This window comes from Pisolithus orientalis (genome assembly GCF_024613125.1).
Source record: "Pisolithus orientalis strain OTSU chromosome Unknown F5J12scaffold_34, whole genome shotgun sequence".
In the NCBI taxonomy this organism is placed as follows: domain Eukaryota; kingdom Fungi; phylum Basidiomycota; class Agaricomycetes; order Boletales; family Pisolithaceae; genus Pisolithus; species Pisolithus orientalis.
Genome location: NW_026260815.1, coordinates 177153 through 192193, shown reverse-complemented (window position 1 = coordinate 192193; position 15041 = coordinate 177153). Strand labels below are relative to the sequence as shown.

The following is a 15041-nucleotide window of genomic DNA, read 5'->3' as shown; positions in this document are numbered from 1 at the left end:
ATCCTTCGGTTTAATTTGAATGCGGATAAGCTGCTGGAATTCCATGAAAGTAGTCATGGCCGAAGGTGCTCCGTATGCAGTTTTAAGAGCTTCCCATTTGGCATGAGAAGTCACATGTCCATCGATTGACATTGCGATCATCGGATCGCAATAAAGCGTAAGAATGCCTTGGGCGCGTGTATCAGAAGTATTCCAGGCATCTTGCACATTTTGTGCAGCGCCAGCTCCGGGTTGAGCAACTGTGCCGTCAACTATTCCCATGATACCAAGAGTTTGCATATATGCTTTCATAAGAACTGACCAAGAGGCCCAGTTCAACCCATTGAGTTTGGGGATCTGTTTCGAAAGACCTTCGGACATCTAGAAGTCCATAAGCAGGTGTTCGAAAAGATACGAGTGAGTCGGATGAAGATAAATGGATGGAGGATTGAGTTCATGATCCCAGTGTTTGGTTCGACGAGTGGATGCTCGTTTTGATTGAGATGGGCGTTGTGTACGTCGACAAGTGTTTTTGTAGTAAGGACGAGGATTTCTTCTCTTTTGCCTTTTAGTTTCTGGTGCCAGTGTGCCTTTCTCAGCGAATCTCCAAGATGAGATGCGAGAACTATTTCGCTCCAGACTTAAAAAGTCTAATGGAGGAAAATAATGATACGACATGAAACTCCAATTGCAATCATGCAACGGAATTCCATCCGATCGAAATCCTAAATAAGGATCGGCACAAGAATAAGGAATATTCAAGGCATGGGAATGACGAAAATGTTTGTCCTTTACTAAAACCTCAAAAACATTGTAGGATTCATATAGTACACAAGTATTAGTTGCCGAATGGCTTCGGCCGCCTGATGCGTACGGTGCGTCCAGCGAGTTTGGAAGAGGATAACTTTTGACGAACGGCTCGAGCTTCGCGAGCTCGGCTAAGAGCCGTGGTGCGTATTCCGCGAGGTCGGGGAGCTGCGAGATAGTCGAAAGTAGAGTCGTCCATGATACGTTCGAAATCACGTAGAATCTCTTCTGTGCCGGGCCAGTAAGCGAAGTCTGAGTCAGCGGGTTGGTAACCCCACTGAAGATGCCGGTTAGAAGAGTCGTATCGCAGGGAATTTCCCACATCTGCTTCATCCCTATACCGTCGTATAAACCTAAAGAGACTGCTATCAAAGCGGTCTCCTCCGCGGCGCCGTTCCCTGAACCACCTTGGGACACATCGGATGTCGACGTCCCCACTATCCCAAGCTCCTCGGAAACAGCGTTCAAGATGCTGGTTCCAAACGCAGAGAGGAGGGACGAGGCCGTTAAACTCGGGGTCGTAGTAGGGATGGACGTTGTAGTAGATATAGACGAATGTGTCGTGGGTGACCGTAAAGGCGGGAACAGAGTAGAGGGCAGGATCTTCATAATACGCTGAAGGAAGATCGCAACCGTTGAAGTTAGCTATGGCGTGCGGAGACGACGTATGGGAAAGTTTAGGGAAGAAGTCGGTAAGGTAGCCATGATAGGCGAGGTGGATCCCTGGATAAAAATAGGGCGATTCGAAACCAGGAAAGTGGGGCATAGACTGCCACGCTGTTTCCACGGTGTCAATAGGGACGAGGAAGGTCGCAGGATTGGGTTTCTTGAAGAACCCGACGCTCGACGGAACCGCTTCTCTCCAGGACGCACAGTTGCGTACATATAACATCTCAATATACTCTATAATCTCTTTTACCGCATACTTCCTCCATTTGACATCATACATTCCATCCCGATGTTCAGCAACCTGGAGTTCGGTTGTCTTGGCAACGACGAGAGACATCTTTTTATTAATCAGTAACCGTTCTGCGACAAAGCAAACGAGACTAAAGCAAATCGAACTCAGCGTTGTCATCGACAGCGAGAACGATCGCAGGATTAACTAGCTCGTTGACAGCCGCAACTTCCTCAGGAAGAGGAGTCGGTGCACGTCGAGGAGAAGGCGGGTCACGCGCTTCAACCTCATCGTACGGCGGAACGGGATCAAGATCTGCGTCGTGGTCAATGTCGGGAAGATGGAAATGTAGATAATGGGGAGGAGGTGTTGGTGGACGAAGAACAAGGCGCTGTAACAGCAGCCTACGAGCAATCTGCTCTTGAAGCAAGAGTTGTCGCCTTCGCCACCAGGCGGAGAGACCTAGAAATGAGAACCAAAAAGCGATGGAGCGTATTGCGAGCTCCCGCAAGTAAACCGGGTCATGTCCACCATAATGAAGTAAAAGAACGGCCTGGTTAAGGCCAGCGACTATAGCAACGGTGAAGACTACTACTACCGATCCTAGCGCATCTAGGCCTACGATATCCATAGTGATATGCCTGTCGGCAGTGATCGCTCTATGCAAATACCGCAAATAGCTTACCACCTAGTTATAGGCAGGGCTCATAACCTATTGCGCAGAGGAACAGGAAGTAACGAAGAGCAAGGCACGAACACTTGCCTTTATATCAGAACGATAGTAGCGTTTAAAGTTGAGGTAAGCTTGTGAGGGGCTCAGTTGTCAAATAGACAAGTGAAGAACGAATATAGAATTCGATAGGGATTGAGGAAGAAATCCCTGAGTTTATATACATGAGTAGATACGCACGGACCAAGAGCGTAAAAGGAAACTACTACCATGTATAGTAAAGAATAGTGCAGAAGGTCATGGAATATGACGTATGACATGATATCATTATGATATCATTGTGGAGCTGATTGCTAAGGAAGGTCATGTGGTATACATCGTGTATCAACACGTGTAAGTCTGGATCAATCTAGACGTCGGAACATATACTCATATTTCCAACAGGTACTAGGGGAAAGTCGTGGAGTCGTCAGAGGGCGGCTGTAGCGAGGAGTGTCGTCTGACGTCTGGCAGGGGTAAACCTGAAGTATACCAGTAATCAAACCGTTGCACCCAGTGTAGCGAACATAAAATAATGTAAAGTACTATGTAACATATGTTGCACCCATCTGTCGATGCGAACGTACGAAGGGGAAACAATAAGGGGAGTTTATGTTGTCACATTGATAGCCACAATTGGAGTCGGAGTTGCAAAGTTTTGTCACAGACTGTCACAGACGGCATCTCTGCCGTCTGCATTCCGAAAGTCACTCCGACATGATGTCGGCTTGTTGGGTCCCTATATACGCCTATTTTTATTGAGGGGGTTATTTGCTTAAATTGACGTATCTTGAGCAAATCTCGCTCCTTTTTTTAACCAAGATATAGGCAAGAAATCGACTGCGTTGTGGTAGAATCGTGATTTTGCACCTCCTGTTGTTTTTGCAACTCCGGTAAGTTGATAGTACACCGGCCTGCGGCAAACTACTTATATATTCGTCACGATCAACAGATCAGACATCCGCAACTATCCCGTTCTATTTGCATCGTCGACACCAAAATCGTCAGTGAGCTGCCCCTTCGCGTGAATGCTGATGCGAGGCGTGTGAGGCCGCGCGCAGTTCCTTTCTCTTCTCATGCTCACTCACAGTCTTAGGAAGATCCCATCTTATAGCAATCATATCAAGAATAGTTCAGGCGATATGATACTTGAATGTTCGCCGAGTCAACATATACGCGTGTCGAGTGCACCGTGAGCCGAGATGTGCGTAGATGTGGCCGCATATTTTGCCATCTCTCCGTTACTACTTCCGGACCCAACAAAGACTCCACACGGATGAGTGTCTGCAAGAGGCTACCAAGAGCTACCACGTATATACTGTTACTGCCGCACGTGTACGCTCGACATATGACCCGTTCTACATACTAACCTGGTAAACTAACAGACAAATTTAGAAAACTCCAGACATGGTCAACCCCCTTACAACTACGGTGACATCTTAATGCAATACTTTACGCCCACTTCATCAGTCCGGAAAATTCGGTGCTGTGAAATCGCCAGATCTGCTGCGGCGAGCCAAGTTCACTTCCGGACTACATAAAGGGCCATTTCGCACACAAGCACTCCAATTTTGTATTCTGTATTCTGGTTCATCGATGTCTGCTCAGGAAACAGCCTTGACAAAATCTCTCGATAATATCTTGACCCGCCGTAAACAGTCTGGCCTTCCCCTCCTTGCTATCGACGGGCCCTTCGTATCCCCTACCCCGGACTTCTTCTCTAATGACTACCTTTCATTGTCAACAAGCCCCTTGCTCCGTGAACGTTTCCTGTCCAAGGCCCTTTCTGCCCCCCGCCTCTTCGGTTCGACAGGCACCCGCCTCGCCACTGGCAACAGCGAAGGCTACCGTGCTCTCGAAGAGCGTCTCGCCCACTTCTTCCAATCCCCTGACGCACTGCTCTGCACCTCCGGCTGCGTCGCCAATGAGGTCTTCTGGTCTACAGTACCACAACCAGGCGACGTACTCATCTTTGACCAACTCGTACACAGCTCGATCCGCGAGGGTGTGCGTCTTTCGCATATCCCGAAAGATAAACAACACAAATTTAGACATAATTCCGTGACGGCGTTTGAGCAGTGCTTGGAGGATGCTTTGAAGAAGTACCATGCACAGATTGTGCGAGGGTCGGGGACGGTGTTCGTCGCTATTGAGAGTGTTTACAGCATGGACGGAGATTTCTCGCCTTTGGAGGATATCGTGCGTACTGTGGAGGAGTTAGTGTTGAAATGCCATGCCCATATCTGTGTCGACGAGGCCCATAGTTCAGGAATATTTGGACCCTATGGACGTGGATATGTCGCCCTTCTTGGTCTCAAGGAGCGCATCCGCACGATGATGCATACACTTGGGAAAGCGTGGGGCCATCGAGGAGGTCAGTCCGTCCGTAGATTTAAATTTTTTTCCTTTCAACACTCCCTGATAAGCTGAATATTGCACCTCAAATCTTTGAACTTGGACAGCCGTTCTTCTGACCTCACCCACGGTGCACAAGTACCTGGTCAACTATGCCAAAGCATTTGGATACACCACTGCCATGGCCACTGGATGTCCATGTGATCAACTCCTGTCTCGACATCATCTCCGGACCAAAAGGACAGGAGGTATGTCTAAAGCAGAGATTTTCTCTTTTGTTCGTTACTCATTTCCTCGCGCACCTCTCAGCTCCGAAACAAACTCAGCCACATCATCCAATATGCACAGACCCACCTCGGAAATGCTTTGCAGCCTTTCCCTGCGCAAATCATTACCCTCACCCCTGCTGACTTGGACCGCGCCGCCGCCCGGCGAAGTGCAGAACTCAAGTTGTACTCTCCTGTGATTCCCCTACTCAGCCCTCACGCCGTCGAGCTGTCGCACTACCTGATCGACTGCGGATACAATGCTAGTGCAGTCACCTACCCGGTTGTTAAAGTGTCGAGGGTGCGCGTGATCGTACATGCTGGAAATACGCAGGCGGAGGTTGACAGGTTCGTGGAGAAGGTCGCCGAATGGGCCACTGCAAAGAATCAGACATTGAATCAGGAGGGAAAGCCGGTTGGTGAGGTATCGGGAGAGGGTCGTGGAACTGTCAGAGGACGACTGTAGCGAGTGCCCTCTGACGCCTGTCAGGGGTGCATGAGCCTGAAGTATGCCGGTAATCAAACCAGTGTTGCGAGCATAAGCATACTTGATGTAAGGCATTATGTAACGTATGTTGCGTCCACCTGTCAATGCGAACGTACGACGGAAAGAAAAAGGGGGATACATTAACACTGGGGTTGCAAAGCTTTGTCTGGGATTGTCGTAAACGGCACGTCTGCCGAATGTGCACTCCGAAAGTTACTCCGACGTGATTTTGCCTTGTGATGTCGAAGCGGCGCCTGAATTGTGCGACAGCGTGATTGCCATCTACCAACGTCACACACTCGACTTGAGACTTGTAAGGACCTGTCGGCTTGTTGGGTCCGTACCATCGCTGTATACTTTGGAACAGTGCAAGAGAGCCTCACGAGCGATGAACTGAACTCGAGGCGAGCTATGATGATGTATCCACTATTGTACATTCTTGCAACACCAGGCAACCCGACTCTGACTCAGCACTCAGCACTCAGCGGCTCTGCTCCCTGCCAGTCCTCCCACTCCGACGTCTATTTTTATTAGGGGGTTATTGAGCGAACCTCGCTCCCCACAGCGCAGCTTTTTAGGGGACTCCTCGTACGACACATTGGAACCCTCGTTTGATTGTTAGATGGGCAAGAACTCGACTGCGTTGTGGTAGAATCATGATTTTGCACCTCCCGTCGTTCTTGCAACTCCGGTTAAGCGATAGCAAACCTCACGGCAAACTACTTATGTATTCGTCACGAACATCAGATCAGACATCCTGCATCCACAACTATCCCGTTCTTCTATTTGCATCGTCGACGTTCAAATCAGTGTGTCCCGAACTGTTCCTTCGCATGAATGCTGATGCAAGGCGAGGCGTGCCTTGAGGAATGCAGGTGAGGCTGTGTGGAGCTCCTTCTTCTCAGCGTTGCTTGTCGTCCAAATTCGTCAAATGGTCTCCGTTGGCAAGTCTATGAATCAATACGGAATTCGAAAGCATCACGAATATCTATATCATGCAAACCCTTCCAGCCCCCTTGCTCTGGTTGAGCCGTGAGAAGCTCAATCCACAAGACTTCCAGTGGGTCTCTCATACTCACATTCTCAGGAAGATCCAGTCTTATAGCAATCATGCCAAGAATAGCTCAGACGATGATACTTGAATATTCGCCGTCAGCACATGCGAATGTCGAGTGCAACGTGCGTCGAGATGTGCGTGGATATAGCCGCATAGTTCGCCATCCCTCCGTTACTGTTCCCGGTCCCAACGGTCTACAAGAAGCTACCTGTGTACCGTGACCATCTCACGTGTACGCTCGATATACGACTGTCCTACGTTCGCCGGGAGACTAATAGACGGATTTAGAAAACCCTGAGGATGGTCAACCGCGTTACAACTACGGTGACATCCTAATGTGGTGTTTTACGCCCATAACATGTTTCCACGTAGGCCAACCTCCGGACCGTGATGGAGCAAGCGAGTATTGCGATTTGCGCGAAATCTGCTCCGCGCATTGACGTCCACACCCATCCCATTCGTTTTTCTAAGTGAAAGATGATCTTCCTCCGGGTGCAGGTCAATGAAATGATTGTTGGTGTGATGTAGGGTTGATCCCTGATGGGACTTGTGTTTGCGAGGACATCACTGATTCACCATCACTCTCCCAAAGGTCATCCCCTGCCCGCCCATCACGGTCCGGTCAACCACTCATGGGGTTGTTAGTACACACATGCCTCTTTTTTCTACGGATTACATTGCATCTAACAGTACCCACTTCATCAGCCCGGAAAATCCAGTGCTGTGAAATGCGCCAAATCTGCTATGGCGAGCCAAGTTTGCTTTAAAGAGGCCACCTCGTACACAAGCACTCCGGCACTCCAATCTTGTCTTCTGCTTCCTTGTTCACGGATGTCTGCTCAGGAAACAGCCTTGACGAAATCCCTCGATGGTATATTGACACGCCGTAAACAGTCTGGCTTCCCCCTCCTTGCCATCGACGGACCCTTCGTATCCCCTGCCTCGGACTTCTTCTCTAATGACTACCTTTCATTGTCAACAAGCCCCTTACTCCGTGAACTTTTCCTGTCCAAGGTTCTTTCTGCACCCCGCCTCTTCGGTTCGACGGGCTGCCGTCCTTGCCACCGGCAATAGCGAAGGCTACCGTGCTCTCGAAGAGCGTCTCGCCCACTTCTTCCAATCCCCTGACGCACTGCTCTGCACCTCCGGCTGCGTCGCCAATGAGGTCTTCTGGTCTACAGTACCACAACCAGGCGACGTACTCATCTTTGACCAACTCGTACACAGCTCGATCCGCGAGGGTGTGCGTCTTTCGCATATCCCGAAAGATAAACAGTACAAATTTAGGCATAATTCCGTGACGGCGTTTAAGCAGTGCCTGGAGGATGTTTTGAAGAAGCACAACAAACAGATTGTACAAGGGTCAGGGACAGTGTTCGTCGCCGTTGAGAGTCTGTACAGCATGGATGGAGATTTCTCGCCTTTGGAGGATATCGTGCGCACTGTGGAGGAGTTAGTGCCGAAAGGCCATGCTCATATCTTCGTCGACGAGGCCCATACTTCAGGAGTATTTGGACCTGATGGACGTGGATATGTCGCTCTTCTTGGTCTCAAGGGATGCATCCACACGATGATGCACACCCTTGGAAAAGCATGGGGACATCGAGGAGGTCAGTCTATAAAAATCTTTCTATCCAACCCCCACCGATAAGCTGAATATTGCACCTCAATATTTGAACTTGGATAGCCGTTCTTCTGACCTTACCCACAGTGCACAAGTACCTGGTCAATTATGCCAAAGCATTTGGATATACCACTGCCATGGCCCACATGGATGTCCATGTAATCAACTCCTGTCTCGACATCATCTCCGGACCAAAAGGACAGGAGGTATGTCTAAAGTAGAGATCTTCTCTGTTGTTCGTTACTCATCTCCTCACACACCCCTCAGCTCCGAAACAAACTTAGCCACATCGTCCAATATGCACGTACCCACCTTGGAGGTGCTTTGCGGCCTTTCCCTGCGCAAATTATTACGCTCGCTCTTGTTGACTCAGACCGCGCCGCCGCCCAGCGAAGTGCGGAACTCGAATTGTACTCTCCCGTGATTCCCCTAGTCAGCCCGCACGCCGTCGAGCTGTCGCACTACCTGATCGACTGCGGATACAATGCTAGTGCAGTCACTTACCCGGTTGTTAAAGTGTCGAGGGTGCGCGTGATCGTACATGCTGGAAATACGCAGGCGGAGGTAGACAGGTTCGTGGAGAAGGTCGCCGAATGGGCCACTGCAAAGAATCAGACGTTGAGTCAGGAGGGAAAGCCGGTTGGTGAGATATCAGGAGAGGGTCGTGGAACTGTCAGAGGACGACTGTAGCGAGTGCCCTCTGACGCCTGTCAGGGGTGCATAAGCCTGAAGTATGCCGGTAATCAAACCAGTGTTGCGAGCATAAAAGAATAATGTAAAGTACTATGTAACATACGTGGCGTCCATCTGTCGATGGGAACGTATGGGATAAAAGAAATAAGGGGAGTATACGTATGTTACATTAACCTGGACGAGACGATGCGGAAAAGAAGTGGGAAAAAAAAAAGAGAGATCCAAACACCGTTAGATGCACAACTGATCGGGGACTATGAGGCCAAGTTAGGTTACAGTGTGGGTTTACATAAAATAAACGAAGTTGGGGATGATGGGGATCGAGGCCAGCTAGTACACCCTGCGGCAAGCTATTCGTCACGATCAACAGATCAGACATCCACCACAACACCCCGTCCTATCTGCATCGTCGGCGCCCAAGGTCCGTGTGACCTGAGCTGCCCCTTCGTGAGAATGCCGATGCGAGGCGTGCCTTTTTGCTCAGGGCAAGATCTTCTGAGGGAATGGCGTAGGGGCGAATTGAAAGGTGGACTATCGTGGGCAGGGCATGAGGCGAGGAAGACGATAGAGATGTGGGGAATCCAACACCTAAAGTGAGGTCAGATGTCACGATCTTATTTTAGGAAAGATGGCGGCGCTTTCAATAGCACCGATTTGGAGCACCATCATGTGATCCCATCAACGTGTCAACCAAGCCCGCAGCAATACGAGGGGCCAAGGAAAGGAACATAGGGGAAGTTTACTCACTCATCAATGTTTCTTCATCCTGTAGTATCTTTCCCAGGTACAGAATACGGAAATATGAAGGGGCAGGGGGACGCTCTTCTGGCCAGGCTGAAACCATCCAAAAAAAAAATCACATGTCAACATCGCACATTGCCGTGCGTTTTGTTTTATTCAGGCATCCAGCCAGAACTGATAGACTTGCCTGCATCACGTGTAGGCCACGTGTTCCATACCAGCTCTTTCACTCTGCCAACCGTTGTCGCTGGATCGAACGACTGAGACTTTCGGCGGCCAGATACGAGCAAGAACGTGAGTGTCACTTGCGGTGTCTGTGGAACCGGCGACTCTACTGCCTCATTAGGCGTGACAAACAAGCCTACGTTGGCAGCGTTTGAATGGGGTACCGGAGCTGAAGCTCTGGCGAGTTGAGAGGCGATGTACTTGGTTCGGGTAACGGAGGGTACATTTCAGAAGATGGTAAATCCAGATCAACACGCGTGTAGGATGTGTGTGCGCTAGCGGACATATAAGGTCCCAAACTGAAGGCGGGAAGGGCGTTGGAAGTGCCGTGGGCTGTGTAAGGTCGTTCTGTGGAACGTACGCGAGGGGTTGCAGAGTATGTAGCAGAAAAAGGACGGAGGGGGGTACGACTGCCTTGAGAGGTCAGAGGTCGTACGACAGAATCGGGTAATGGTGGATAAACTTGGGTAGCCGGTGATGATGGTGACGGTGGTTGATAATCCGAAGTGGTAGGATCAGGATCAGTAGTAGACGCGGAAACAGGCTGTGCAGTATCGCTCATCCGTGGAGACCTGAGGCGTCGGTGGGATAGGTGGACGACGGACAGGGAAGATGAGACAAGCGGAGTGGGGGTGTGAGCGGTACTGTTGAAGAGCAAAAGTGTGTCTCGATGACGTACGTCTCAATGTGGGGTGGAGGGCGTTTAACTTCTAGAAGACACCACGCGTCAAAAGGTGGGGCTAGCACGAATGCTCAAGCTTGGGAAAGAGGATGTTTTCAGGAAAGACGAGTCTGGAAGAACAGGAATTGGATTGGGCGTACGACTCTCAGTCTGCTAGAGAAAACTCACGCGACTGGAGGGCCCTTCACGGATTGCGTCGCACGCAGTTGGAAGTAGAGATATTAGGATTTGACGGCGAAAGGATTCAGTCAAATCGGAGATATTGAGGCTACAACTCTAACCAGATGCGGGATAACCTGACCGAGGCGGCTTTAGCAAGGGATCATGACGAGAAGTATGTACGACTGGCACCTGATGCGGTGGAGAGTAGCGGACTGGGTGGGTCCTGGTCACGCAATGAAGGTGGCAAGCCTGGACGATTCTAGGCTAGTAATAACCAAGAAGGCCAAATCGAGGTTTTCGCTTGCGAGTCGTGCAAAAGGTTCCGCTGTCAGTGTAAGACAACTCGACAACTCGCAGACTTCTCAGCTCTCTGCGACGATGACGAAGGTCAGCTGTGAAGAAAGAATCCAAGGTCCGTCTGTTTTTTTTCTTTATTAACAGGCAGTGACGGCACAGCTATGATCCAGCTAAGGGTCTAGTAGTGTCGGGAAGCACGTGACCCACGACTGCGAGTGGGCTGGCTCGGCACACCGGTAATACCAGTTTGAGACACGATCGGATAGCCCCGTCTTTCAAATGCTAATTGCCGTATGTTCATCGTGATTCGAAACAGTAGTCATCTGGAACTTCACTTATATGCCGACTCCTCATAGCACTAATACCTACACAGCGGAAAAAAATTGTACCCATAAACGAAAGGAAAGCCAAACAATTAAAGATCTTCCTCCCCCACATTAGAGGAGCCCTTGTAAGACATCGCGTCCCGATCCATACTCGACACTCGGGCGTACTCGAGGAATAACCTATTACCAACCATTTAGTGCGATTCTGAATCTCGAAGCGACTGACACACCTGTAGAGGTAAGCGCTCATATCTTCTTTCCTCCAGAATCGCATACTCCAAGCTCTGCCCTCCGAGGCTATGCGTTTAGCAAGGTCGTCATGGGTGCGGAAGAACGCAACGGCGTCGTATAGGTCTGTATAAGAAACCTGAATGGGGACATAATGCACCCACGGTGCTATGCGAGACGTATACCTGCCCGACAGTGATGAGCGGCTGTAGAGAAGAAAGTGAAAACCATACCATTCCGGATAGATGGTCGCCTTGAATATCAGCGAATTGGTGGTCATCAGTCGCTTGAATCGACCTGACCATCCATTTCCATCGACCTGTTCAGGACATCGACGTCAGCGATATCCAGTCGAAGTACGCAACCAGTAGCGAACTCACATCAAAGATGAACTTATACCTCCCTTCCTCCTTTCTCCCCTGCGATCTCCTGAACTCCCACATCTTCTCCATCTCCTTACACGTCCCTCCCTTCTCATCGCACATAATTGCCCCGCCTACAAACGCAACGTCCATCCAGGCAGGATTAACTCGCGCCAACCTCACTTCCTCTGGCTCGCCCACTTTCGTATTCTCATCCTCCGGAACAGGGAGTATACTCACATTCCCAATCACCGAATTCGCAAGCGAGACCAACCTCGCTCGCTGTGCATACGACCACGGCGTGTTAGACGACGCGTACAACCCCGTATTGCTGCCCCTCCAATCAAGACGTTCGTCGATCTTCTCTTCCCACGGCACGTCACCGTGCTCCTCAAGATCCAATCCTGAAACCCAGCCATACGGCACAGGCGGACGGATGTCGTGGTGCAGTTGCGTTGCGCAAAGAGAGAATCTAGGCACGAGCGTTTTCTGGGGGTAAGGTCCTGCGTAATGCGAGAGGAACTGGCCGTGGGTCACCAGTAACGAGGGGTGCGCACACGGATCCATCGTCGCACGGTGGGATGCAATAAAAGTTTTTGGTGCGCTCGTATTGAATTGCGGTTCATATGCGTGCGGAGGAAGTGCGGGTAAGGGAGGCCTCTTCAGTCGTGCAGGAGTGGAAGGCTGGCAGCCTTGCGCCCAACCAACTGTATGAATGGGAGGGAAATCCTTTTGCCTGACGGCTGAAACAGGGGGGTCAGTGTTTTCTTGGGAATAAAAAAGTGCGCAATGCATACTCGTTCCTCTTTTGGCAGCGTTCATGACCATGGATTTTATCCTCCAATCAGATAACATGTTTGGATTGTCGTGCGGGGAGAACGACATCCTCAACGGGGGGAGGTCATGTTCGACTTCCTCGAGGAGATTCAGTATATCTGAAATTCGAACAAGGAAAGCGGTAGGGTTTCCCTTGACAGTAGTACGAACGATTTCAAGTTTATCACTCTCCGGCGTCTTCGCAACGACGATGATATCGTCGCGCTCTTCGAGCTCCCGCTCTGAGGCCGCGAGATCTTCCGGGTGAAGCCCCCAGTAAGGTTCGAGATCGTAGTATATTTCGTCGTACTCGTCTGGAAGTAACACGTCGTGCTTGACAACGTAATCCCACCTAACCAGATGAATCACGTAAACGTAACAGCCATCATGAGGAGACTTACCATTTGTCGAATCCGAGCGGGGGAGGGCGCTTATACCGGCGTTCGTACTCCACTACAGCCTCTTCGAGTGTCTTGCTTGCGCGCTGCAACTTTGCGTTCCACTCTTTCTCTGCATTGCGAATCAGTTCAAATATAGGATGGGGACCGTTAGGGTTGACGATGAGCAATCCGTCCGGCGTATAGGTGTGCTCTTCGGGTGCAGAATTCCATGGATGGTATCCATTACGGTATTGATGTTGTTGTGGTTGCTGGAGAACAGACATATCCACGACAGAAAATACTCGGACATGGGTGGGCGGTGAGCCGAAGGAAAGGCTATGAAGGGTAATCGCGGCGAGCCAGAGGAAACCGAGGGAAAACGCTGATCGGAATAAGAGCCTCCATACACTCCTCTTGGTTCGAAGTGCCATCCTCAGATGATCGTGTCTAGCTTAAGACCGTAGTCTAAGGCTAGGATGGGAGGGAGAAAGGCTAGAAGCGCTTGGAATCGAATGAACGAGAGAGAGAGAGAAGAGGGGGCCTGGATGGGCGTCAGCTGTCATCCAGATCAGCGTAAACTACATAAAGCACCGGTACAAAGTTCCCCAATAGGTCTCACTTGCCAATGATGGAAGACTGATCTTTGGGCCACATCGCCATCGTGGGCGACTGGTAGGGGTCATCGTCGCTAATCGACAAAAGCCCTGCAAGATGAAAAGGCGGTAATTAGAACATTCCACTAGATTTCACGGACACTAATAGTTGTCACGTCGACAAGTAATACTTAGGCACCAGGGTGGAGTGGGCAGCACATGGATGTTATCTTTATCGGTGATCTCCGCCACAGCCAAGATAATCAGCCCCGATCACATCAGCTCCGCCACTTTATCAGCCTCTAAAAGCTTGGGCCCCCATTCAATTTATCTCCTTCCACTCAACTACATCATGGCCAACGTTTTCGTAAGTACCCCCCACGTACGACGCTCTCGATCTGAGTAGTTAAACCTTCATCCAGTTCGACATCACAATCAACGACAAGCCTGCCGGTCGCATCGTCTTCAAACTCTATGATGACGTCGTCCCTATAACGGCCAAGAACTTCCGCGAGCTAGCCATGAGAGAGAAAGGCTTTGGTTACAAGGGATCCAAATTCCACCGCGTTATCCCCAAGTTCATGCTTCAGGGTGGTGATTTCACGAAAGGCAACGGTACCGGTGGCAAATCGATCTATGGCGAGAAGTTCGCCGGTAGGTCACCACTTTGATTCGCAGCGCAGTATCTCAATGACAGACCCTGGGCAGATGAGAATTTCAAGATGAAGCACACTAAGCCAGGCATCTTGTCTATGGCAAATGCTGGCAAGAACACCAACGGCTCTCAGTTCTTCATTACTACCGTCGTCACCTCTTGGCTTGACGGTGCCCACGTCGTCTTCGGTGCGTCTATCATTTGGTAGTCGGTATCGGTGATTAACGTGGTGCTATAGGTGAGGTCGTCGAGGGTATGGATGTCGTTAGAGAGATCGAAGGCTATGGATCTCCAAGCGGCACCCCGAAAGCGTCTATCGCCATTTCTAACTGTGGAACTGTATAAGCTTCTATTGTAGATTGATACAGTACGGAAAACGTCGCGTAGGCTGGATGAAGTTGTGAACTCATGTACAGATAGTGAATCTCATGTTGTCTGGACATTTCTGCGTGTTGCTTCAGCACTCGTTTTGACTTGCTGCAGTTCTCATCGATCGTGATTATCGATATCAGCAAATACCACAGCCACGGACCAAGGAGGGATCGCATCCTTGAGTTGCACTTGATTATCACCACTTGGCGCTGGAGAGTGGAGACGCGCGATTTTCGGGCTTTACAAGCATTAATCGTCTAACTGGAAACCAGCGTTGATTATACACCGGGGGTGCCCTTCGGGCCATAGTAAGATACCCACGTTCGC

At 50.2% G+C, this 15041-nt stretch overlaps 5 protein-coding genes across 5 annotated transcripts; 3 read left to right on the top strand and 2 right to left on the bottom strand.

The window, feature by feature from the left end:
* Positions 1-3989: 3989 nt before the first annotated feature.
* F5J12DRAFT_957047 (8-amino-7-oxononanoate synthase) lies at positions 3990-5620 on the top strand (the record flags this gene model as incomplete). The annotated part of the gene is made up of 3 exons (XM_051749879.1): positions 3990-4771; positions 4888-4996; positions 5058-5620. 3 exons carry the CDS (start codon positions 3990-3992, stop codon positions 5478-5480), a joined length of 1314 nt encoding a protein of 437 aa, XP_051596887.1. The 3' UTR covers positions 5481-5620.
* Positions 5621-7389: 1769 nt separating this feature from the next.
* On the top strand, positions 7390-8872 carry F5J12DRAFT_895896 (8-amino-7-oxononanoate synthase; the record flags this gene model as incomplete). Its single annotated transcript, XM_051747884.1, has 4 exons — positions 7390-7597; positions 7656-8168; positions 8246-8388; positions 8450-8872. The coding sequence occupies 4 exons, from the start codon at positions 7390-7392 to the stop codon at positions 8870-8872; spliced, it is 1287 nt and encodes a 428-aa protein (XP_051596886.1).
* A 400-nt stretch (positions 8873-9272) lies between these two features.
* Positions 9273-9936, bottom strand: F5J12DRAFT_725264 (ubiquitin-related domain-containing protein; the record flags this gene model as incomplete). The annotated part of the gene is made up of 3 exons (XM_051741620.1): positions 9273-9463; positions 9623-9709; positions 9813-9936. Coding segments are annotated over 3 exons (402 nt in total), but the record flags the coding sequence as incomplete, so codon positions are not given.
* A 1324-nt stretch (positions 9937-11260) lies between these two features.
* Positions 11261-14015, bottom strand: F5J12DRAFT_339870 (uncharacterized protein). The gene is made up of 6 exons (XM_051738966.1): positions 13714-14015; positions 13116-13650; positions 12696-13066; positions 11917-12641; positions 11539-11855; positions 11261-11488 (listed from the first exon to the last, which is right to left on the bottom strand). Exons 2-6 carry the CDS (start codon positions 13523-13525, stop codon positions 11398-11400), a joined length of 1914 nt encoding a protein of 637 aa, XP_051596884.1. The 5' UTR covers positions 13526-13650; positions 13714-14015; the 3' UTR covers positions 11261-11397.
* Positions 14004-14956, top strand: F5J12DRAFT_851736 (cyclophilin). Its single transcript, XM_051746553.1, has 4 exons — positions 14004-14054; positions 14110-14341; positions 14396-14530; positions 14581-14956. Exons 1-4 carry the CDS (start codon positions 14040-14042, stop codon positions 14685-14687), a joined length of 489 nt encoding a protein of 162 aa, XP_051596883.1. The 5' UTR covers positions 14004-14039; the 3' UTR covers positions 14688-14956.
* The last annotated feature ends 85 nt before the right edge of the window (positions 14957-15041 follow it).